General features: G+C 51.3%; 1 protein-coding gene across 21 annotated transcripts in view; it reads right to left on the minus strand.

Moving 5' to 3' along the window:
• The window catches only part of GPAT2 (glycerol-3-phosphate acyltransferase 2, mitochondrial), a 108,913-nt gene that overhangs the window by 14,840 nt on the left and 68,771 nt on the right, over positions 1-25,302 (minus strand). For all 21 annotated transcript variants that reach the window (XM_053269585.1, XM_053269596.1, XM_053269595.1 and 18 more), the window contains 9 exons: positions 24,919-25,018; positions 19,143-19,279; positions 16,933-17,032; positions 12,330-12,542; positions 11,448-11,558; positions 10,681-10,766; positions 7,452-7,570; positions 1,200-1,270; positions 374-635 (listed from right to left, as the gene is read on the minus strand). In XM_053269585.1, coding sequence (XP_053125560.1) covers positions 374-635; positions 1,200-1,270; positions 7,452-7,570; positions 10,681-10,766; positions 11,448-11,558; positions 12,330-12,542; positions 16,933-17,032; positions 19,143-19,279; positions 24,919-25,018 — 1,199 coding nt within the window. The remainder of the gene's footprint in view (positions 1-373; positions 636-1,199; positions 1,271-7,451; positions 7,571-10,680; positions 10,767-11,447; positions 11,559-12,329; positions 12,543-16,932; positions 17,033-19,142; positions 19,280-24,918; positions 25,019-25,302) is intronic.

Raw genomic sequence — 25,302 nt, forward strand, 5'->3', positions numbered from 1 at the left:
GGGGGGGCGCCAGGTTTTGAGCAGAATAGGTGCTTAGGGTGGGAGTATTCACTGCTGCCAAGTGCGGCAGGACACAGGGGCGCCCCGTGGGTGGGGCGCCCTGGGAATATGCCCTGTGGGCCAGTCTGCGCTTGCCAGTGTGGCAGGCAGGCTGCTGGACCAGAAGGGCCTTGATCCAGCAGGGCTGTTCTTATGTGCAACTAACTGGGCTCGGCCAGGCTCTGGACTCTCATTCTCTCTCTTCTCCCCCAAAGCTGAGACCCTTCGCCTCTCCCTGCTCACGTTATTCATCCCCTGCCTGCATCCAGGAGCACACAGCCCTCTGACTGCGGGCCGTGGAAGTTTGAGGAACCCCCCCTCCCTTCCGACTCACCCCCCACAGCTTCCTGGGTGAAAACGGGCAGGAGGGCAGCGCTGTGGTGGCTGAGCTCCAGCACGGCGGCCTCGGTCCTCTTGGGAGCCACCAGCACGTCCCCCAGCGAGAGGCGGTGGAGGGAGACGCAGCGCCGTAGCAGGAAGAGGGCGTGCAGCACCACATCCCGCACCTGCCCGGAGAAGCCCACGTCATAGTTGTGCAGCAGGATCTCTTCGGTGAGCCCAGCAAAGTCCTGCATCAGCCGGGAAAGGAAGACTCCCTGGCCAGGGGCGGGAAGGAAAGAGGGAGAAACCAAGACGGCTTGCAGTGGCCAGAAAGGAAGAACAAGACACCCAAATCACAACCCCCCCAGAATCAGCAGCACACAGGGACACCCTGGAGGCACTTGGCACCAGACAGGTTCAGAAGGCGTCCATACTTTTTATAAACAGGTCCTCATCTACTTGGGACTTGGCTTTAATCTGCAGTTGCAACCATGCAGGGTCCTGATCTGGACTGGCACCACAGCATGGAGGTTGTGGGGTGTTTTATCCTGCTGAAAATCTGCCCCCCCCCACCCATATGCTATGGTAACAAGAAGGGGGTGAGGGGAGGGGGTGGCTGGGTTTCAGCAAGAAAATAGCAAAGAGGCAAAATGTTTGCGGGGGGTGGTGGGTGGGTGGACCCAGGCCTCCACATTGCTTTTCCAGCCCAGACTGGGCCTCTGTGTTTCAAGAGACTAGACACTCCCTCACTCGGTTGGACACCACGTCTAGTCTGGCTCCAAGACACCTCCTGAAGGCAGAGCAGGTCCCAGAGCCTCGGCCCACATCTCCATCCTTACTTCTCGGTGTTTGTGCAGCAGGAGGGCAGACATGATCCCCACGGCCATGATGGGAGAGCAGGACACGCCAGCTAGGAGGAGAGAGAAGGGGGCGGCGATGGTTAGGTGCCTGGGCCTCTAAACAAGGGCTCAGCTGATAAGCCCGTTACACTGGACTGTCCCCAGTCTAGCTCAAAACGCCCTGAAGTGGCCAGGGAAGTTAGCCTCTAGTGATGGGCTACTGAAACACACACAGGAGACTCGGTGGTCAGCACAGTTGCCTTCATTCTGGCCTGCAGTGTGAAGAACCAACGCTTCTGCCCCAGACCCAACCACCATGTAAGACAACAGAGTTTCTGAGTTCAGTTTCATGCTGAAACTCAACGGAAAGAGGTGGGGCTGCATGCAATTCCACACCAAGGTAACCAATTTTTGCGTCCTCCATACAGTATGCTAATTAAGCTCACTCTTAAGCAATCTATTTTGCATAATTTATTCTGCAAGGCTTGCTAATTTCCCATCATTTATTTCAAGCAGATCAACACAACTACAAAGGGGACGGAACCTGCTCTTTAAAAAGCAGAGATCCTTAGGAAAAAAGGCAGCGTTCAATGTCTTCCTGGGCCTTCTGCACTCCTACAGGAATGCACAGATGAGGCATCTTTTGATTTTAGCTGGATTGATATTTTGTGGGGCAGGCAGGGGTTGGGGGCAGAACGTGCATTTCCCAGCCAAAATGGCCATAAACACTGTGAGCCATCAAGGTGGTTTCTCTTTTATACTCTTATGGCAGGGGCTCCCAACCTTGGGTCCACAAATGTTGTGAGACTACAACTGCCATCATCAGAACAGCCTCGCTGGTTCAGGTCCAGGAACCATCTAGTCCAGCATCCTGTTTACCAGAGTGGCCCACCAGACGCCCCCAAGCAAGAGATGCAGGCATGGCCCTTCTGCTGCTGTTGCTCCTCTGCCTCTGAATCTAGAGGTAGCCTATAGTCACCAAGACTAGTAGCCACATGAATTTTGTTTAAGCCCCTTTTGATAGGACAAGAATGGCCTTTGGTCCCTGTGGCCAGGGATAGTGGGAGTGGCAGTCCTACAACTTTGGGGACCCAAGTTTGAGACTAGCTTAGAGTAACAGGCGGCCTCTGACCCAGTGGGGCAAAGGTAAGACTCCCATACTGGCCTGTGAGAGGAGGGTTCATTTAGCTTTATGTTCCTTTTCATTTTGGCAATTCAAGTGTCCACATCTTTTTTTTTTTTTTTAAACTGAGAAAGTCATTTTGACCCTGGACAGAGAAAAAGAGGCAAAGACTGATCCTGGGTTGTTCTAATTAAACACAGGGCACAACCCACCAGCAAGTTTTCCTGCAGAAGCCTCAATGATGTAAATGGGATTCAATTTTTACCAAGGGAAGGTGTTTGGATCTTCTGCTTTGGCAACCGCAATGTTCCCACTGCTCTGAGATCCTGAAGGCCAAATATCACGGGCCAAAAATTCACTGGGAAGTTGCGGAAATGCAGGAGAGTTGTGCAAAACCCACAAGGTGGAACTTCCCAGTGGATTATGTTCTGATGCACCAGACCTGCCCGTCACCTGCCCTGAAAGGTGCCCCAAACCTGCACTTAATTTTACCTTCTCTCGATTGAGACCCCCAAAGGCTTGGGGGGCTGCGCAATTTGGCATAGGTGCCAATGTATCTGTGGGCCCTAATGCCACAACCTAAGAGCTACCCAGATGGCCGGGGAAAGGCTTCAAAAGAGCCTCTCCTTGGGCCCACAGAGCAGAAAGATGCTTCAGCCCCACCTGCCTTCTGTGAACTCAAGCGGCCACGTCTGGCTGGTAGGAAGGGGTGGGGGGACCTGACTGGATCACACAGACAGGGATAAAAATGGAAACCGCGAGCCAGACAAAGATTAAAACCGAGCACTGTGGGAGCCCTGGCTGACAGGGAGGAGATTCTTCTTCAGGAAAGTTCAGGGCTCAGACGGCAGGTCTTTCATTGCCCGCTAATTGTCCATGTTGTCCCATCAGCCAGATCTCCCCCAACCTGGGATCCAAATGGCAGGACGAAGAGGGGTGGGCAGATCGGGAGGATATAGGGTCAGAGAAAGAGAGGTCAGTGAGAGAGCCCTCAGGCTGCTCCTAACATTTAGGAGACGGCAGAGCACAAAACAAAGCACCCAGTCTTTGTTAAAAGGTCACCTGCAAAGAGAAAAAACAAAGCCAGTTGTAGCTTCAAAAAGTGAAATCTTCCTATTCTTTCCCCGCACAGCTTCTTCCTTCGGCAACATTCAGCCTTTCACTCCCTTTATGCTTTAAACTGTGCAACAGAACAATATGGACTAGAAACATCAGCATTCAAGTAGTCCTGCTGGGTCTATTGAGCCTAACATCCAACCCAGTGAGTTTGAAACCACCGGGGGCCAAGTCGTTGCTAGAAAAGGCTGCAGCTCAGTGGCAGAGGGCTTGCTTTGCTTGCAGAAGCTCCCAGCTTCAAGCCGCAGCGTTTCCATTGATGTATTTAATCCATGGATACGCCACTTTCCAATGAAATATATCAGGGTGGCTCACGACACATGCATAAAGATAAGCCAATAAAACGGGTACAATTTCATTGTACCTGAGCCATTTGTGGAAGGGCAGTGAACAGAGGAAGGGAGGGAGGGAGGGAGAGAGAGAGATCCAGCATGGTGTAGTGGCTAGAGTGCTGGACTAGGACCGGAGAGTCCTGAGTTCAAATCCCCATTCAGCCAGGATACTTGCTGGGTGGCTCTGGGCCAGTCACTTCTCTCTCAGCGTAACCTACTTCACAGGGTTGTTGTGAGGAAAAATTTAAGTAGGTAGTACACTGCTCTGGGCTCCTTGGAGGAAGAGCAGAATATAAGTGTAAAATAAATACATTTTTAAAAAATAGATAAATAAATTTCTGTTGCAAAGAGAAACATGGATAGCAGCAGTGTCTAAGGATACAGCAAAAGGCAAAACCATTTTGGACAGCAGAATCAGAGTTAGAAGCCTCTTGGAAGAGGAGAGGGGGCTTCTCAATTGTGGGGCTGCAGCCAAGGAGGCCCTGTCTGTGGCACCCCTCGTCACGGCAGGCCAGAGAGCAGGGCCCCCAGAGGGGATTGCCTGGGCAGCCTCACAGAGCAGAGGGCAGCCCTTAATGTAAACTGGCCGAGGGTCTCTGGCAGCAGGGCCTGGAAAGCGAGGAGGGCTCGGAGAATGGCTGCCCTCACTAAGCTGGAGGGACAGAAGGCCGTTTCGGTGGCTCTTGGGCTCCGGTGCTTCCTGTCTGAGAGACAGAGAGGGGAAGGGCAATGCCCCTGCAGCAGAGACCCACACTCACCGTATGCCTTCACCCCCACTGTGCATGGACCGCTAGAACAGGGCTGCCCACCTTCAGCCCCTCAGCTGTTGCTGGACTCCCATCATCCCCAGCCACAGGGGCCAAGAGCCAGGGATGATGGGAGTTGTAGTCCAATAGCAGCTGGAGGGCTGAAGTTGTGCAGCCCTGCGCTGGAAAGCCAGACACAGGGAGCACATCCCACCCCTGCAGGCTGCCCAGGCCCTCTCCGCTGAGAACCAACTTTGCAAGCAGGAAGAGGAGAAGAGCACCATCCAGCCCTGCCACGGGCAGGACACGCAGGGAGGCCATGCCTGCAAAAGGGCCCGGGCTGCTGGTATTAAAAAAAAGGCTGGAGAAATGCCTCCAATGGAGTCGCTCCCACCACTTGCTTTTTGGGGAAGGGATGCACCTGAGCAAAGGCTTTCCCAGGCAAAGTTCTCTCCTTTCCAGATCATACGGGGCGGGGGGGGGACACACACACACACAAACAAGGCTGGGAGCCGCCTGCCGAGAGTCACGCTGCCTGTGCATTAGCGCAGACGGAGCAGCTCAGGTACCTTCGAAAATGACAGATAATTGGAAAGTCACATCCGCACTTGGGGAGAACGAAAACACACACCTTGGCACGTGAGTCGCATCGTTTATGTAACTGGGAGGCCACGACTGACTGCCGTGGGAAGCGGCCTGATGCGATCTCCTCCCCGGTGGAACATTTCCGCTACCAGGATTAGAGAGGAGAGAGAACTGCCTCTTGTGCAGGCAGCAGGGGACCAGCCCCACCACCCACCTCCAGGGAGCTGGGCAAAGCACTGTCCCTGCTGTGACCCAGGCAAGCCCCTCCAGAGGGCTGCTCCGTCCCAAGGAGCTCCTGAGCTTGCAGCCAAGGAGGCCGGGGGAAGCACATCACTCCTGACCTCCTGCAACCCTTTGGAGGTGCTCAGAACACCCCGAAGCTCACTATGGTGCCAGAGACAAGCCTCTGCCCCTCCCTTCTGGGCACACACACACATTGCAGCTGGCTACTAAAGCAAGATCGCCGCATCTTGGCCAGTCTTAACACCATGGCATGAGTCACAGCCCATTTCTGGGCACAATCCAAACTGCTAGGAACCGCAAGATCGTTCTCAGAGGACCACCTTCAAGTCTACTCCTTCCTTCTAGTCCTTCAGAGGAAAGGCAGGGGGAGATCAGAGACAGGGCCTTCTCCATGTGGCCCCCACAGCTGTCTCGGCCATCTTTTTGGTGCCAGGTAGAAACCCTTCTATTTGACCCAGGTTTGTTGGCTTTTTAGCTTCCTCGGTTGTGTTTTCATCCTTGGTTGCGCCACTTGTTTTTACTGTTTCATTCTTTTAAACGTCGGCCAGTCCAAAAGCCTTTGGGTCAAAGTCCAGGACAAGAAAGGTTCAAAATAAAAAATAATATATAGCCACACGGCCAGCGAAAATGTGTGTCTCTCTCCACAGCATGGAGGAAGAGTTGCTTTAAAAAAAAAAAAATCCTGCTGCTGAGTGATTTCTTTGATCTGCCTCCCACTGTCCACATGGAGCTGCCAAGCGTAGGATTCAGACCAGCTGCCACCATCACTGACCTCTCTGAGAGCTGAACTTGCATCCGATGCAGCTCCTCAAGGAACCTTGTGAGAGACCGAGCGGCTCTCGTGTAGGCAAAACCCCCATCCTCTCCTCCATCCGGGCAAACCCCGCATTCTCGCCACGTGCGCAAGCACCACTGCGCAAAGACGCCGGGGAAGCAAAGGGCCCTTCCTGCTGCTGACTGGACTCACTCCCTGCTTCTCTGGGTATCTGCTCAGGAACGGCAGGGACTCAGGCACTGCGCGCGCTTTGAGTGCCATCAGCCCTCCTTTGGAAAATACATTTGTTTAACCTGGTGCCACTGGGGGGAAAGGGAGGGGTTGCAGCTCAGTGGCAGATCAACTGCTTGGCATGCAGACCGAGCCCTCTCCAGGGAGGGCTGGGAAAGACCCGTCTGGAGGGCTGCTGCCAGTCAGAGCAGACAATACTGAAACAGGTGGACCAACGGTCGGACTCCGCATAAAGCAGATTCCGATCTCCACATGCCTGGGGGACTGGATCCTTCTCCAAAGCCTGGTCAGTTTCCCAAACTCCCGACACACTTCCCCCAGGAAGGATTTAGTTTCACCCAAAAGGGTGAAGGCCCACTCCACCCCTAAACCCAAAAGGGTTTTACTTTCACAGCATGAGGGAGCAAAAGATTCCCATCTTTAGAGGAGCACCAGCCCCTTGTTTCTGCACAAATCACTATCCTGATGTGCCTTCTGGGTGGAAGAAGGCGAGCCCAGAGTTGGGACTCCTGCAGCCTGCCTTTCAGGGGGGGCAGGGGAGAAGAGGAAGACCCCGGGACAGGGACTGAATGACCCAGCCTGATGCAGTGGAACAGCCCACTCTACTGTGGCCAACTGAAAGGGTCCAAAAAGATAAGAACATAACATAAGAACATAAGAACAGCCCTGCGGGATCAGGCCCAAGGAGGCCCATCTAGTCCAGCCTCCTGTTTCGCACAGTGGCCCACCAGATGCCGCTGGAAGCCACAGGCAGGAGTTGAGGGCATGCCCTCTCTCCTGCCATTACTCCCCTGCAACTGGTACTCAGAGGCACCCTGCCCTTGAGGCTGGAGGTGGCCCACAGCCCTCCAACTAGTAGCCATTGATAGACCTCTCCTCCATGAAGTCATCCAAACCCCTCTTAAAGCCATCCAGGTTGTTGGCTGTTACCACATCCTGTGGCAGAGAGTTCCACAAGCGGATCACGCTTCCTCTGTGAACGGGCGCTGGGGCCCAAAGAGGTAGGCTCAATCGTACTTCTCAGTGGCCCCTTGGCAGTGGCAAGCAGTGGCCTAGGCACACTCTCCCCCTCCCTCCAGCCAGCAAGAAGCCATCACCCACCATTCAAGGCGTGCAGGCTCAGACTGTCCACCAAGGTTTGCTGCTCTGCAGTCAGCGCCACGGCACTTGGGGGCCCTGGTGAGCGACGTTCCACTTTCTCACAGTCCAGCACGCTGCAGCTAGGAGACAGAGGGGGGGAGACAGGAGGAGGAGGGGCTCCTTCCAGCGTACAAAGACAGGCCCTGCTGGTCCCTATCCGCGACATCCTGATCCCTGAGCTCCTTCATGGGAGCGGCGCAGGGGGTGGCATTTGGTTTTTCTCTCGCCATCAGCCGCCCTGGGCTCTTAGGAGGAAGGGCTTCCTTGCTCACTGAGCTAAGCAGCACCTTTTAAAAGTGGCAGTTCTCGTTACTGAGCAGGGGGAGAGCGACTGGCCATGTCCGCCCACAGCATCCCTCCAGGATCTCTCTTATGGGTCTTTTAGACTGTGAGCCCTTTGGGGAGAGAGATTCATTTCCTTTCATTATTTATGTAAAGCGCTTTGGGAACTTCTGTTGAAAAGCGGTATATAAACATTTGTTGTAGTAGTAGAAGTATATAAATATGTAAATAAATAATCTGGCTCCAATATGCTAAGTGCGACCACACACAAGCCTGGGCCTTGTAGCCCTACCCGACTTTACCCTTACAGCACCATCCACTCCCATCATGTGATACACCCCCCCCCCTTTTTAAAGAGATATGAGAGTACCTCTGAGCACGTGCAGAGCACCCTTTCCTCCCTCTACCACACAACTGTAGCCTGGCTGCACAGACTCGGAATGAAGGAGCCGGACTTTTCCCCAGAGCAGATCTCGGGGTTACCAGAGCAGGCTTGAGACCTGCACCCCCTGCTCAAGACATTCAGCCCCGCCATAGGGACCCAGGGAAGTACCCTCTACCGAATCAGACCACTGGTCCATCGGGCTCAGTCTTGTCTACAAAGGCTGGCGGCAGCTTCTCTGCGTTGCAGGCAGGAGTCTCTCTCGGCCCTCTTGGAGTTGCTGCCAGGGAAGGAGCCTGGGACCCCCACCTCCCTTCGCAGCATTCTGAAGAGAGAGCCTCAACCGCGTTTTGAAACCTCTGGAACTCACAACAGCCCTTCCGATACTGCAACCAACCGCAGATGTTTCCCTTAGAGGAAGAGGCATTAGCTCAGCAGAAGAACACCGGCTTTGCCTGCAGAAGGTCCCAGGTAGGCTTGGGAGAGACTCCTGCCTGGAACCTTGGAGAGCTGCTGCCAGTCAGTGTAGACAAGACTGAGCTAGCTGGACCAGTGGTCTGACTCGGTGGAGGGCAGCCTCCTTGGCCTCTAGGCTAATATTCCACAGACCTGCTCCCTTTGGCCACCATTTTCAGCGTTCATACACAAGGCCAGTAGGGTCCAAGATGACCGCTATGCTGATGGGCCTGTAACAGCCGCACGGGCACAACATCATGATATATATTTTTTCTATATCTCACTCTTCAACCAAAAAGCAATCAAAGCAATTTACGTAGAAATGATAGGATGATGACGGCTTTCTAGCAACAGTCACTGGAGGGATGCTGTGCTGGGGTTGATGGGGCCAGTTGTTCTCCCCCCTGCTAAAAACAGGGAATCACCACTTTAAAAGTGTCTCACTCTCTGCCCAGTTAGCAGGGACTGGACTAGGATACGGACAGGCTCACTAGGGTTGCCAACTGTCCCTCTTGACGCAGGGATGAAATGTTGGTCCTTATAGGGACGGCATTTGTCCCTCATTTATTCAATAGCCTATAATCCAATTACATATATGTCAATGATACACAAGCTCCCGATTACCACTGCATACACCTCCCAGCCCCCACAAACTTGTGTCCCTCATTCTGGCAGTGAAATGTTGGCAACCCTCAGGCTCACCCGCAGCAGGCCTACCAATCCGCTGCGAGTCCACACACCTTTCCCTGGCCGGTTCACTGTGACCTGGGCACGCTGCCTGTGCCTGCTTTCTGCTTGCAGCCCACCATGAACTGGACTGTGTGGGTTCACCTCCAGTGGGGCTGCCCCGTGGATAATCCAGCCTTCGGGGGGGGGGGGTTTGCAGCTGAGCTCCTGGTCCTCTCTGGACCTAGGATGCCACCAAAGCACCTCAAAGGTGGATTTGATCTACCCCAGTTTCTCAAGGAGGTTCAGGACTGGCCACCTGGTGGGCTTTCAATCCACCTCCCCCCCCCCGCCCGCCAACTTCTATTTGCCATCACTGAAAACAGTGCAACAAGGGAAAGGTAACTTCCCCAATTCAATCCAGGCTCTGGATTCAAATGAAAGTTGGCATTCAAGGCGTGTGATCTCCTGACCTGGCCAGCCACATTCTGACCTAAAGGCAGAGGTTTTCAAATGATGCCTGCTGAAAGGTTTGCAGAATGCTGAAGCTGGAGGTTCTGCCAGGTATACAAGGTCTATTCTCAGTTCTAATCAAAGTTTCCTTCAGCTGGGGATCCTGTCTGCTACAGCGATTCTAGCTGTTCTTGCAAAAGCTATTGTGAAGCAATCAAAAGCTTTCCCGAGGTCATGCACTGATCAAAAGGTATACATGGGGAGCGATAATGTGAAATGGAACCCTTCCCAGCTGTGTTAAGTCTGTTCTTGCAGACACCACAAAGACCCTTGGGGCACCTTAAAGAGAAAGGGCCAAATGAGAGGCCATCACGTGTGCACACACACACACACACACACACACGTTTTCTGATGTCTGCTCAATCAATTTTGGATCCCACTCAGATTGAATCGGGAAGGCCCCAACTCCAAATGCACATGGTGCGCACACACTGCCTTGAGACTGCCACCCGGAACAAAACACTTTCCGCACACAGATGAAAAAAATCAGAGGGAACACTGCAGGCAATGCACAGATCCCGCGATCACTACTTCCGACTGGTTTTTTTTTTTTTTCATGAAGCAGTTGTGTTGGCGGGTGGGTTTGGATCTGTTCTGCCAAACTGGGGCCCCCTGAAGCCGCTATTAGCTGACGGTGGGGGGATCTTATGAGCACAAAAATTCCCCTCCTGGAGGTGGGTCTTCAAGTCCCAGAACCAGCATGTGGCAAAGAGCTGAGCCCCCTCCCTCCACACTGAGAACGAAAAAGATGCTAATGGCAGCCCTCCCACGTATGCCTCCTGGGGCTGCAGCACAGGGGCTCCCCCAAGCAGCCCCCAACTTGCCACCAGGGCCTTTCTTGGACTGCGGTCTGGGAGACGGCTCTGTGGGCCACCAACCGGGCAGAGTTACCATTTGCCTAGCAGTTCCGGAAGGAGGATGTCCTCTAGCGGCTTCCCTGAACGGTCGTGTCTGAAGAGATTATTCGCAATATACTCCTAGGGAGAAAAGGAACACCAGCTCAGACTGGGGCATCTGTGAATCTGAACACACGTACTCACTTGGCCCAAATGAGCAGGCCCAGCAGCCAATTCCACATCAGTCCTTCCCTGGTCGCAACTGCCCTGCCCACCCCCCTTCGCTTTTACAAACCCATCCCCATCCACACCCAGGCTGTGCATGCCAGAATTCCACACATGCACAGAATGCACTACTGGGTACAAAATCCAGCTGCAAATCACTGGCTTCATTTAACAAAACAAGCAAGCAAGCAAACACACACACACACCAAGCTTCTAGTCCTTATGGCTGCAAAAGAATGCTTGAAAATATGTGTGTTTTCAATCTCCATCTCAAGGCAAGCTCAGAAGCAAGAATAGGACTCCAATACCCTGGATTCGTTTGTTACCACTCTGCATGGCTAAATCATGCACAATTACACAAAACCAAGACACATTTCTGCATCATTCAGAAAGGTTACAAAACTCAGTGTTTCTTGGTGCAGACCTTGGAATTTCTTCTAGCACCCAACAGACACAGCCTCCCCCAAGACCCAGCCTGCAAAGAAACGCCTGGGCCACCATCCTCCATCAAAAGCGCCGGCCGGTCTACAACCACCCTGAACATCCTGGCAAGATGTTTGTTTGCTCCGTTCTGGAGCTCAGGCTGACCCACAGTACCTGCAGCGAGAAGGGCTGAGCAAAATCGACCCGGACACAGCCAAATCCTCGACATGCCGCTCGGCAGATGGTCCAGAGCAATGTCCAGAGACTAAGGGGCTCGGTGCGGTTCTGTCAAAACAACGTGAACGTTGAGCACTGCATTGACTGCTGGAGGTCAGATTGCAGTGCCTTAGCGTAGATTCACTTGTTCAGAGGGAGGGCTCCGAGACCCAGTCCCAGCTCACCCCCCAAACCACATGGTTTTGGAATTTTCAAACATTCCTTTATTTATTATTTATTTATTCAACTTTTTTTTTAAGGTGCCCAGTCTGGGGAAGTCAGCAGACCAGAGAGCTTCCATATCCGCCAGAAGCACTGAACCAGCCAGACCCCTCCGGTCACCTCACTTCCCAGGCCAGGAGGATTCTGGGTGGTTGTACAAGCGCCCTAGCTCAACTTATCTGCGGTTCCTTTGCCTGATATGGGGCTCCCGATTCAAGCTCTCCAGCACCTGACAGACTCCTGGTTCATTAAAGACCCCCAGAAGTGGACTAAGGACACCAAGGAGGAGCCGAACCTCCCCTAAGTACTGCTGCTGATCTCAGTGTTCAGACTGCTGCAGTGGGAACCCTAAGCTACGGGCTGACCCTACAGCTTCCTTCAGCCTACTGTGCAGATGCTCTTAGTCTACAGAAAAACCCACCACAAATAACCTGCCTAGATCAGCCATAAATCGGAGTAATATCAAAGACGCATGCTGAGCACAAACACAGCTTATTTAGTTTCCAAATAAACTGGCTCTCCACTCACTGTGTCTCCTCCCGCAAAATCCCATTCTCCTCCCAGAATTAACTAGGAAATCTAGAAGGAAAAAAACCCGGCCCCCACCACAGCCCTTACCTTCTGTTCCCTCCGATTTGCATCTGGGGCCACATCGTAGGCGAGTCCCACGGGCACGATCGTGACATCGGGGACAGCCCCAGCGTGGAGAACGTCCAACACCAGGCTCAGCCACTCCCTGCTGGAGGCAGAGCGCTGCAGCGGCACATCAGAGAAGGGCTCTTCCAAGAAGATCAGCAGCGCTCGCCTGCTCAGAAGCAGCTCCTGGACATACTGGGGGCGGGGGGGGGGGGAGGCAGAGGTGGGACCTCATGAGGACCCCAAGGCAGCACAGGGCAGGCTCACACTTGCTGGCAGCAAAACCAGCACTGGTTGGGGGAGGCTAAACAGTTGCCTTCCCCACAGTCAGGGGTATTTCCAGAAAGGCAGTTAAGATAGCCTGCTACAACACACACAGCAAGAGCCTTGCAGCACCCCTCAGGGGTCAACACATTTAGGGTGGCATCAACTTTCAGCGGGAGCAGAGCCCACTTCTCCAGATGCATGAAGTGCTACCCTCACTTGGCAGTTATACATGGTACAGAAAAAATAGCTACCAAATGCAAAAGGTCGAGTATGTCATGACCTTTCTATGCCAAGTTCCAGGTGTACACAAGCCACAATTGCTGAAAGCACTGGCTTCCTAGTTTTGCTGTGACCGTTTAAGAGGAGAGGAATACCCTGGTCTTGGTTAAGATCCAAATGTGTAAATACAGTCTAGTTTAGGGCTGTATGTTTGCCGTGATTCCAGGGACCTGTAGAAGTGTAAAATCATTAACGGTGTAGCAAGAGTCAGGGGAAATGTTTCCACAGGTAGTCACTGCTTGGTAGAAGGTTGAGGACTGACCAAAGAAAGTCTTCCTTCACCAGATGCTTTCTTGACACGAGATTCAGGCAACAAGAGGTGGCGATGTCCTCTAGCTTAGCCAGCTTAAAAACAATTAAACAAGTTTGTGGAGGATAAATCTGCCAATAGTTATTTGCCACTACAGCTCAATGGAACCTCCATTTTCAGAGGCAGTCTACCTTCAAATACCAGCTGCTGAGGCAATCAGCAGAGGAGGACTGCCCCCACCTTGTTCTGTTTGTAGAGCAAGGTGGGGCACTTGGGTAAGCCACTGCTGGGGGGAAAGAGTGCTGAACTTGGGGGACCTTTTGTCTGTTCTCTAAGCAACACATGTGGGGAGGGACGGACTCGATAAAAACACTTAATGCCACTTAAATGTTACATTGAAACAAATCCAAAGTTTTATAATGGAAAAGAAATAGATTGGGGATGGGGCTGTGGCTCATCTGCTTGGTCCCAGGTTCAACCCCTGGCAGGTAGAGCAGAGAAACACCCATGCCTGAAACCTTGTAGAGCTGCTGCCAAGTCAATCCTGAGCTAGATGGACCGAGGGTATATGGCAGCTTCGGAGACAAGCTCTTGCACACACCCAAGCCAAAAGGGAAAAGACTTGGCCCACAGAAACCTAAAGCAGCCAGGAGCCCCACACCAGACACAGCAAGGCCAACCAGCCTGCCACGTGGAACCAGCATCCACAAGACTCCGAGGCCCATGAGGTGCGGCAGGAGTCTGGCTATGCGGCAGGGCGGATGCTGCTCTGAGTGGGTGGCTTGTCAGAAGAAGAGCCTGGCTGGATCAGGTGTCTGGCAGGAGAGAAGGAAATCAGCACAATTTGCAAACGCAATTATCATTTCCTGGTGGAGGCAGTGAGCCATGCAAGATTCCAATCCAGTCAAAGAGGACGACAAATGGATTGGCACTCTGCCCAAGTGAGCCCCCCCCCCAACGCAGGTCTCTTGAGGCTGGTGGTCCTTCTGTGGCTGCCCTTGCCTCCATCCCCTCCTCAAGCAAACTAAAGCAAAGCATAATCGAATGAGCGCTCTCTCTCACACACACACACACACACCACCCAGAGATTCAGATTCACCAAGTATCGTTTCACCTTTAATGAAAGATAATAGGTAGAAATGATATCATTTGCTGTTATGTCTGGATTGCAACCCCCCCACCAACCCCCAAGATCTTTTGAACATAATGTAGATGTGTCTTCAGTTATGGGGGCGGCAGATGGGGAGGAAAGTCAGGATCAATGGAATCTGCAGTGAACTATTTTAAAAACAAGAACGAGAACCGTAACCATTTTAAAAGCTGAAAAAATTAAGGGCTAAATGAGACTTGAAATAATTTGTCCCAATCTTCTTATTTAAAGCAGCAGCTGTCGGGGTCTCCAACCTGGATCAGGCCCGGGCACAGGAGAGGAGGATTTAACCACCTTTGCCACAGTGGTGATCGGGGGGGGGGGGCACAGCGGCTGCCTGCCCCAGGAAAAAAGCTGGCATTGGATTGTATGGGAGGTGGGGTACACAGTCAGATTAATAGCAGGGGTGACAGACTACATCCCCCCTGCTGAGGTCTCCAAGCTCTCTGAGGCTTCTGCTAAAGAGACCAACCTATCTGGGGCCAAATAAACTGTACAAACCACTAAACTGGATTTGAATGTCTCCCTCAAGTTCCCTCCCTGGCAGCATCTCCAAGAAAGGTCTGAGAGAGATTCCTGCCTGCAACCTTGGAGAAGCCGCTGCCAGTCTGTTGGTCTGACCAATGGTCTGACTCCGTATATGGCAGCTTCCAATGTTCCTATGAGGTATTCAGAGTGCACCAATCTCTCAATGGCTCCACAGAGCCTATTTTCTACAAAAGCCAAAATCAGCTCATGCCTGAGCCTGCTGATACACCCCTCCCCTGTAGCCACATTTAAGCCAGGTGCTGATTTAAAACATGCTGTTTTAAGCCCTTACCTATGGGCACTTCCCTAGGGTTGCCATGCTCTTCCGGCTATCACCTGGATTTTAAGCATCTCACCTGGATTGCTTAGCCCACCCGAATTCACCCAGATTTCAGATTTCTTTTTTCTTTTTTTAAAGCTAAGCTTCAGCCCTTGTAGAAGTGGAGTTATGGAGCAAAACGTGCAGTCACTATTCTGCTCCACCGCTAGAATTGGATTAAGAGAGCAAGAGCACAGGAGGCTCGCTGGGAGGGTTTCACTTTCACAAGTACAGTAACCCCCTGAGGAATGTTGCCTTGTTTGTTATCAGCAGGGAATCTCTTTCGGGCAGTTGAGTGGTTAGTTTGCTTTTGATGTGACTCACTACCTGCCTACCAGGCTGTGTATTGTAATGTTTAAGGACTTTCTTGGCTTTACATTCAGTGCATGCCTACTTAGAAGTAAGTACCATTGGTTTCAATCAGCTCTTCTCTCAAATAAGTGTGTACAGAATTGCAGCCTTAATTAAGAAGCTGTGCTTTTTTTGGTTGTTGTTCTATTGCTGCTGTTCATATGTCAAGGAAAATGGTCAGGCAAAGATATCTCCCCCCACTGTCGTTGTTAGATATCCATAGCAAATACAAATCAACTGGAAAGTGCAGCTGCTAATTTGCACATGCAAATTCTTTTGAAGCCAATTTGCATAATATGCAAATTAGATGCCCGGATTTGGAGAGACAAAATATGGCAGCCCTATGCCCCTGTGCAGGCCAGGTTATGCGCTGGTTTGCAATGAAGCGGCCAGTGCATAGAGTGTCTTTAAATCTGGCAGGGGTAAGGGCTTCCCCTGTGGAGTACATCCCTATAAAATCATGTCTGTCTGGGGCCTTCTGAAGCTTCCCCAGAGACAGGCAGGGACAGCTGAAAGGGATCCTAGGCAAACACACAGCGGAACATCAGCTTTCCTCTTTCAGTCCTTTATCTCTGGTTTAACTGCTTATCATCCCAATCCTTCCCTGGGGACCTCAGGGGAAGAGAGAGATAAGATAAGCAGAGAAAAGCCTCCAGCCCCAGCCTGCTCTGCCTGTCTCTGGGGAGCTTCAGCATTCTCAGTGTTTGCCTTGGGCCAAACTAGACAGGACATGATCTCCTGGCATCTTTTGCTCTGCTCAAAAGGACAGGTTTTGATGGGGCTGCAGCAAGGGAGACATTAACCCTTTGCTCCATCACACTGTTCCACCCATTCAAATCACCTGAAGGAGGTGAAACTCACATGTCTGTGGGTGGCATGGGGGAGGCAGAGAACAGTATGCACTTGTCATTTTCCACCTTCTTGGCCAATTGCAGGCTCAGGCGGCTTGCCATTTAGAATGGAGAAAAAGCAGGTGAAGAGGGTTAAACCCCGTCCCTCTGGTATTATGGCTCCCCCAAAAAGCACTCTCCACCCATTGCTGAGTTTTAAGCAAAGGGGGGAGGGGGGAGTTTCCCTGGAGAGCAAACCACAGATGCCCCACATCACATTGAGTTTGGGCCTGACACATGTGATTACCTTTAATATAATGGATGCAACATGTAACTGGGCATCAAGGCCAGGATGCATGATACCAAATGCCATTGAAAGAGCACCCAGTATGATGAAGACCCTTTCGGATGAACTGGCCCCCTGAATTAAGTGCTTTTGGAAATGACTTCCAGACATTCTGCCCATCCCCTTCTTCCCAGATGCTCCCCCTTCCTCCTCCTCAACACCCTCCACCGGCAGCTGTGAAATGAAGCTCCAACAATCCCCATCAGCTCACAGCCCCAACAAGCACCAGCGCTGCCCTCTCCTCCAGAGATAAAAGTCCACTTACGGAAGCCAGAACAGCTCTGGAGAGAGCTCCCACTTCACTGTCTGATGTCTGCTCCACTCCGGGTGGCAGAAACACCCCTCCCAAGCGAGTCAGCAGAGCCCTGAACAAAGCGGGAGAGGAGGAGATCTTGGTTCATATCCTTGAACGAGCCTGAACAGTCTGTGAGGCAGGAGTCCGCATACTGCTTCTTTGGAAAGAAAGCCGGTTTCTGGTTATGGAGATAAGCTTGAGAACATGAGCAGAAGGGCTTGGGAGGTCTCCAACTGAAAAGGAAGTCAAGAGGTCCCCCAGCGGTCAGGAAGGGGCAGCTTCGGTGGTCTGTGTAACTTAGCAGAACCAAAATGGCAAAATGAAGGTGTGAGGCTTTAAGCCCTTGAAGGCACAACCTGTAGGGCATCTTTGTTCATTCTTTATACATTTCCTAGTTATTTATTTTTGAAGCATACAGAGTTGGGGGGATCGGAGTGGTGGGGGGAGGCTGAGTCCCCTAATTTGGTCACCCAGAAAGCAAAATTCTTGAAGCGTGTTGTGGGCAGAATGCATTATGCAGATTTCACAAATTATTCAAATATTGCTATTTCACTTAACAAGTCTTATGAAATTTGATTCATCAGACACAATTGCCACTCGTCAGCAGAATCAAAAGCTTTTTCAAGGCCCACGCTAATTGCGAGACAGAGTATGAACAGGAATCTTGCAGGGGGAACTAAACTGTTGGCAAACTTGAAGACAGCCATCCAAGGGCCAGGAGTGAAAGAGTCCTTCCCTGGGGCCACTGGAAGCCCCTCAGAACCACACTAAATGAAGCATCAGGTATCCAAGATCCATCTGGCAGCCAGGTTGGATGGGGTCTTCTCTGGGGGCCCCTCCTCCCTATGGAATTCACTCCTCTGAGAGACCCAGATGGCCCCCTCTCGACTGCCACCTCTTGAGAATGCATCTTTTCCAGCAGAATTTTCCCCATCAGCATTATCTGAGAAATTGTTCTTAATATGTTTTTAGCATTCTGAGGCATTTTATTGTATAGGAACTGTTGCTTTTATTGTCTATTTTTATCTTTTGTACTTTCTAAGCCACATTAGAACCTTGGTAAAAAGAGAATATATATATTTAAAATAAAACTAACTAAATTATACATCAGTCTAAGGGGCTATACCAGACATGCCAGTTGTCTCTCGTCAACCGCAAGGGTTCCGCTCCTGGAAACCCTCGTGGTTGAGGAATTTGCGGGAGGTGAGACATAGAATTTAATGGGAAACAGCGGGCATGGGGAAAGCAAGAGGGAAAGTGACCAAAAATAACCCCCCAAAGTGAAAAAAATCCCCTGATCCCAGAATTGACCTCCTGACCCCTGAAAATTGGCCCCGCAAACTGCTCAAAGTTTTAAAAAAATGGCACCAAACTGCAAATACTTGGATCGCAGTTGGCAAGGGTGGTGACAATTTTCCAATTGCGGATACTCAAATCCATGATTGGCAAACCCCGCAATAGGCAAGGGACAACTGTATACAGTGCTTTTGGGAGTGTTCAAAATGATTCATGTACATAATCCTAACAATAATCTTTAAGGCAGATTCATATTATCCACATAATATGAATTATGTTGGGCAGGGGTAGGGCAGGGGGCAAGGCTGAGCGAGAGAAAGGCTAGGCAGACAGACAGACAGACCAACAGACATATATAATTGTTTTTACAGAAAAATAAACAAAGAAAAATAAGGCAAAGCAAGTACATTGATTCTTATTACAATCTGTATACATTGACCCGAATTCTTCCAACTAACACATCTCTCCCTTCCTTCCCGTCCTCTAATCACTGCAGATAATTGCAAAACTGAAGAGTAACAAATTTGATGTTCCTAAGGTAAAGCGTGCCATCAAGTTGATTTCGACTCCTGGCGCCCACAGTCCTAATATACTATAAATTACAGTCTGCATTAAATTCCTCTACAAAGAAAAACCAAATCTTGGATGAGGTACCAAACCCTGTGACATATTATACTGAATAAATGGTTCCCAGGTCTGAAAGAAAAAGTCTTCAGACTTATTCTTGCCATAAGCAGTAATTTGAAAGGCTTAACAGACTGGAATGGATTCTGAATTCTATCAGGCAGATGGTTACTGAAGAGGAGAGAATCTGAGGAGGGAACCCCATGCAATGGTAAAAAGTCACCTGTCCTCATACCTGCAAACCTTGCTGCAAGCCTTACCTGTGCTTTACGGTGTAGGCTTTGTACTCCCAAGTCACTCTGGGCAAGCCGAGGCCCTGAGAGGCGAGGAGAAGGGGAAGCAACAGCCCATCCAGTTGAGATTTGTGGGTTGACAGAAAGACCATTGGAACGTCAGGCTGGAGGGAAAAGACAGACACAAGAGTGACTACATTCTCGCAACAGCAAACAGAGACAGTTCTGAAGGGGACCCTGGACAAACGTCTCCCAGAACTGAGGAGCCATGAGAACACTCAGAGGCCAGGGGTGACCATGGGCTGGCCCCGAAGGAGCACATGGGACATCAAACTCAAGACCCCCCTCCCCTTCTCCTTCTCCTGCCAAGAAGCAAGCTCGCTCCATCACCAGAGAATGGCAGGAGTTTGCCTGCATCTAGAACGCTCAAGGCTCCAAAGCTCTTCACAAACACTCAACTTTGCAACAGCTCTAGAGAGCAGCTCTGCATTGTTAGCCCCACAATGGACTGCCATAGAGACTGAGCCATGAATCAGGAGTTTCCTGGTTCAAGTCTCCCCTCTGCCATGAACTCACTCAGGGGGCCTTTGGGCAAGCCCCTCTCACTCAGACCCAACTCTGCCCCTGCTATTTGGAGGTCATAAGACTTATTCCTCTTACGGGGCCGTGCAGTGCTCTGCACACGCCAAAGTGCTAGGCAGATGCTGTTATACAGCAGAGAGAAAGTGAAGGCTGACGGACTGCCGCTTGCTTAAGGGGAACATCTTACAGCACTCACATGCAGTCTCCCATCCAAGACCTTGCTTAGCAAAAGTGACACATTCATGCTAGCTACCACAAGACTAGTCTCTTCCCCATCAGCCAACTAACATCATCAATTTCCTCACCTCTATAAGAACGTAATATATTAAATGAAACAAGATTAATTTCCTTACCGCTGTAAGAACTGAATGTATAGCCAATGCCCTGCTCCCCCCGAGAGGGTTCTTTGCCACTCCTTTGCTCCCCTAAACTAGTGGTCCTAGACCTAGAGTCCGCAGGGGACACATGAGGATGCCGCTAGGTCCCACCCCCCAAAGTGCTCCCCCAGATTCCTTGTTGGGAAAGATGCTCCAGAGTGCACACTTCAGGCAAGCAGGTCAGGTCAGGTCGGGAAGAAGAAGGCCCTCCCTGACCTCACAAACCCCTCCTCCACACTCCTCTGCTGACCCCCGCCCCGAACATCACTACTGCGCCCCTACCCAACCCCATGCCCCCGCCACCCCCACCTCTAGGAAATGGAAGCCAAGCTAGGCTGCGAGTTGAGGGCTCATTTCAAGGGATTGTCCTCCCCACCCCCCAGCACCATCCTCTTCCTTTCATCTTCACAACAAGGGCGAGGCATAGGAGACTTCCCAAGCTCACCCACTCACCTTCATGCCCGATTGGGGATTCACAGCCATTGAAGCCTCCTGCCCCACAGCCCTGTGGGGCAGGTGAGGCTGAAAGACAGAGGCTTTCTCCAAAGCAGGGGAAGACTCTCAGTTGGGGCAGGGTGGGCAATGCCCCCCATTTCTGCCGGCACTCCGTCCTTACCAGCACCCCGTTTCTGGTCTCCCCAAACATACCATCTGCTCTCACTTCTCTTGCAATGCCACCACTTGCCAAGAGAGGGAGCTTCCTCTGGCTTCTTGCCTTTAAATCTATTTAAACGCTCCTTGCCCTAAGTATTTCCCTCTCAGGCCAGTCCGAATGTGCCTCTTTTTCTTTGTTCTCCTGTTGGGGGCACTGACACTGCTCTAAGGCAGTGATTCTCAAACTTGGGTCCTCAGGTGTTATTGGACTTCAACTCCCATAATCCCCAACCAAAGGCCACTGAGGCTGGGGATTATGGGAGTTGAAGTCCAATAACACCTGAGGACCCAAGTTTGAGAATCCCTGCTCTAGGGCAATCAGAAGAGCGCTATTCTGTCCAGTCACCAGCAAACTAGGCTGAGAGCCCCATGCATCTAATCTCCTAGGATCCCTTGGGGGCTGGAGCCACGACGTCTGCAGCCATTCCTGACTCCTAGAGAGTAGCCCGCACAGCTGGAGAAAGGCATGGACTGTGGCTTGCTTATATTTCTAGCGCGCAGCAGCAGCAGCTTTTAGCCTCAGAGCAGAACAGGGCTGTGCTGCTGCCATTCGGGAGAAGAGGGCACTCACAGAGAGCAGTTGCGGAAGATTAACACAGTGGAGATTACTTGCAGCAGCCTCGGCTGCCAGGGGGCCAGTGACCAGGGAGGGAGCCTGAGTCCCCCTGCTGCAAATGGGGCACCAGTGCGCAATATTCCCTCTAATTTTTTCCATCTGTGTGCAGAAGGAGTTTGGTTCCGGGCGGCAATCTCAAGGCAGTGCACATGCAATCAGAGTGGGGCCTTCCTGATTCCGCCTGAGCGGGATCTCAAATGAACCGAGAGGACATTTTAAAAAATGTGAACGCATGCAGGAGGAAGCATATAGAAATGTTGAAAGAAAGCACGTCAGGAATAATCCGATCCGGAACACACCAAAGGCCATACAGCCTCTTGCTTGGAGAACTCCCTCAGATATCTGGAGGGGGGCTCCCTCCAAGCCAGACATCACACTCCTTCCACATCTTGCTCCGAGGAGTTGCTAAGTTGGAGCACTGCTTCCTTCGTGGCTGATGTTACGTCTCTGCCATGTATGGTGCTTCATCTTCTTCGTGGCTTTTGGAGGTGCTGCAGACGAAGTGAGCGGGTCTGCCACTTCCTCAAGGGGAGGGGGGCAGAGCAGAGGAGGAGGGGTTGCTTTGGCCCCAACAGGTGCTTTCGGAGGCAGGAACAGGGGGCCCTTCAAAAATTCCTTCGCTTGAGCAAGCTCCATAGCGGGGAGCGAAAATGAAAACTGGGAGCTACAATAAAATAAATCAACTACAAATACCAAGTTGAGCCAAATCGAAGGAAAAGAAACAAGGCGTTTAGAATTTTGATGCAGAAAGGTCTAAGGCAGCTCCTATCCCACCCTCACACTATCTAACAGAAAGGAGCAGGGAGGGGGCTAGTAGCAAGGCCAATGAAGGAAAAAAAAAACAGAACTAGCCGGAAGAAGTCCTGAGAATATCGAAATAAGCAGAGAGCTCTCTCCGTGACCTGCAATCTTGAGCGAGACAGGACCGGAACTGTGGTATGGGCGCCTCCCAGCGGCAAGAAATACTCTACAAAATTACAGTCCTGTCTCTCGAGCATGCTCAGTCCACAACCCATTGATGATGAGCTCCAGCACAGGGGAAATAAGACCGAGGAAGGGAGGAAGATATGGCTAAAAGAGCAACGGCACACCTGTACACTTCTTGGAGGAAGTTTTACTGGCATTTAATGCAGTAAAAAACAAGGGATGGTATGGGTGACAAACTCGTTAAACTATAATTACACTTAAGAACATAAGATCCAGCCCTGCTGGATCTAGTCCAGCATCACAGTGGCCCACCAGATGCCTCTGGGAAGCTCATAGGCAAGAGGTGAGGGCATGCCCTCTCTCTTGCTGTTGCTCCCCTGAAACTGGCATTTAGAGGCATCTTGCCTCGGAGGCTGGAGGTGGCTTATAACCAGCAGAGTAGGCATCACTGATAGACCTGTCTTCCATGAATTTGTCTTAGCCCCTTTTAAAGCCATCCAAGCTAGTGGCCATCACCACATCCCATGGCAGAGAATTCCATAAATTAATGATGTGCTGTGTGAAAAAGTACTTCCTTTGTCGGTCCTAAATTTCCCGATCTTCAGTTTCATGGGATGGCCCCTGGTTCTAGTCGGGGTGTGTGTGTGTGTGTGTGTGAGAGAGAGAGAGAGGGGGGGGGGGAAGGGAGGGAGGGAGGGAGAGGGGGAGGAGGGAAGGATGTCTCTCTGTCCACTCTCTGCTCGATGCATAATTTTATAAACCTCTATCATGTCTCCCCTTAGTTGCCTCTTTTCCAAACTAAAGGGCCCCAGGTGTTGTAGCCTTGCCTCATAAGGAAGGTGCTCCAGGCCCCTGATCATCTTGGTTGCCCTCTTTTGCACCTTTTCCAGTTCCACTTCAAGTTCTCAACAGAACGCAGAAGCAAACAATGCAATACTATTAAGAACATAAGAACAGCCCAGCTGGATCAGGCCCAAGGAGGCCCATCTAGTCCAGCATCCTGTTTCGCACAGTGGCCCACCAGATGCCGCTGGAAGCCACAGACAGGAGTTGAGGGCATGCCCTCTCTCCTGCCATTTACTCCCCCGCCACTGGTACTCAGAGGCATCCTGCCTTTGAGGCTGGAGGTGGCCCACAGCCCTCTGACTAGTAGCCAATGATAGACCTCTCCTCCATGAAGGCATCCAAACCCCTCTTAAAGCCATCCAGGTTGTTGGCTGTCACCACATCCTGTGGCAGAGAGTTCCACAAGTGGATCACGTGTTGTGTGAAAAAGTACTTCCGGTTGTTGGTCCTAGACCTCCTGTTTTTGTATATTGTATATTTTATATTGTAATATATTCATTCATTCAAACACTGCAAAGAAATGGGGCAGGGCACTGGAGAGAGTTGGGCATCAAAGCAACTGTCCCCATTTTACATTAGGAGTCCTGCCTTGCACATGGAGACATTCAAAGGGAAACCAGAGGGAGGACTGCATAAGAGTCAGTCTCTCTTCCATATAGGTACATAGTAAGGCAAAGGTCATGTCACGTCAATTCCGACTCCGGCGCCCACAGAGCCCTGTGGTTTTCTTTTGGTAGAATACAGGAGGGGTTGGACCATTGCCTCTGGAGATCGCCTGAACCAGGCACATTTGTACATAAGGAAGGCCAGCGGGGGAAGGGGGAACCTCTGCAGGACCCCCACCCCGTCCGTGGCCTCGGAGAAGCACCCCGGAGGATTAAGTACTAAAAATAAAAAATGTTTTTAAAAAAACAAAACAAAAAACTTGCCTTTTGCCTTTCCTTCCTGCTTTCTTCCTGCTTTTTGCCCCCCCCCCCCACTTCAATTTTCTACTTTTGCCCCTGCTTTCCCCCCTCTTTCTGTTTTCCTCAGTGCTGGCAGGCTTGGGTAAATACCCAAGTCCACTGGTATGGAGGGAAAACAGGGGGGCGGGGGGCTTCTGCCTCGGTGACCAGGTCCTCCCTTGCCCCCGCCCCTCCAATGCCCACCAGCCGCCACTGGCTAGGAAGCTAGGAAGTCTGTGGCCCAGGCCGGGAAGCCCCCAGTTCAGATCTCTCATTAGCAACACACTTGGGGCAAAATAAATGCTGGGCACAAATCCCCAATACTGAACAGACACAAACCAAAAACCAGCCACATTAAGCTGCAGGACTCAAGAGATGAGACATCATTGTAGATGCATGTGCAAACCAGCCCCGTTTTTCAAAGCAGGAGCCAACATGGGAATCAAAGAGAGGTGCTCTCCTTCTCCCTGGTAACTGGCAAAGAGACACCTTGGAAAGTGGTGATTCTCTTATATTAAGCAGAGGGAGAGCAACCAGCCCTATCCAACCCTAGCACGGCATCCCTCCAGTGGCTGATGTCTATCTTGTATTTCCTTTCAGATTGTGAGCCCTTTTGGTTCAGGGAACCAGCTTACCTAGCTGCTGTATTATTCTAAGTCAACCACTTGATGCACTTCTGCTGAAAAGCGGCATATAATTATTCATAATAAAAACAATCCTTTTCCAGCATCCTGCTGAGCCAGTTTGGGTTTCCACAAGTACATCACTGGATTTGTTCCTACCAAATCCATTATTTTCTGCAAAGTACATCACTAGTCTCACAGGTATGGGACACCTTCCCCATAAGCTCCCCTTACCAGCTGTGCAGCCTTGTGCACCATCTCCAGCTTCCCTTTGTGGAGCACCACACTGAGGAACATCTGGTTGAGAAGTTTGAGCAGAACCCAGTGGCAGAACCTGGGGGGAGAGGAGTGGGAAAAAGGGGAGAGGGACATAAATATGGAGAGTGAGTAATAAAATATGGTTGAATCCAAGTAGTTGAAGGGAGCAGCACAGCCTTCCCTTTAACAGGGAATCCCAGATGCTGTTGACTACAACTCCCAGCATCCTGAGCTGCAATAGCCTTTGGCTGGGGATTCTGGGAGTCTGTGCATCCCAGTTACAGGGAACACTGTCCCTGACCATGGTCACAATCGGGATTTCTTTTTAAAAACATTGCACTGAATCCCCATAAAAGCAGC

The sequence above is a fragment of the Hemicordylus capensis genome, chromosome 8 (genome assembly GCF_027244095.1).
Source record: "Hemicordylus capensis ecotype Gifberg chromosome 8, rHemCap1.1.pri, whole genome shotgun sequence".
Lineage (NCBI taxonomy): Eukaryota > Metazoa > Chordata > Lepidosauria > Squamata > Cordylidae > Hemicordylus > Hemicordylus capensis.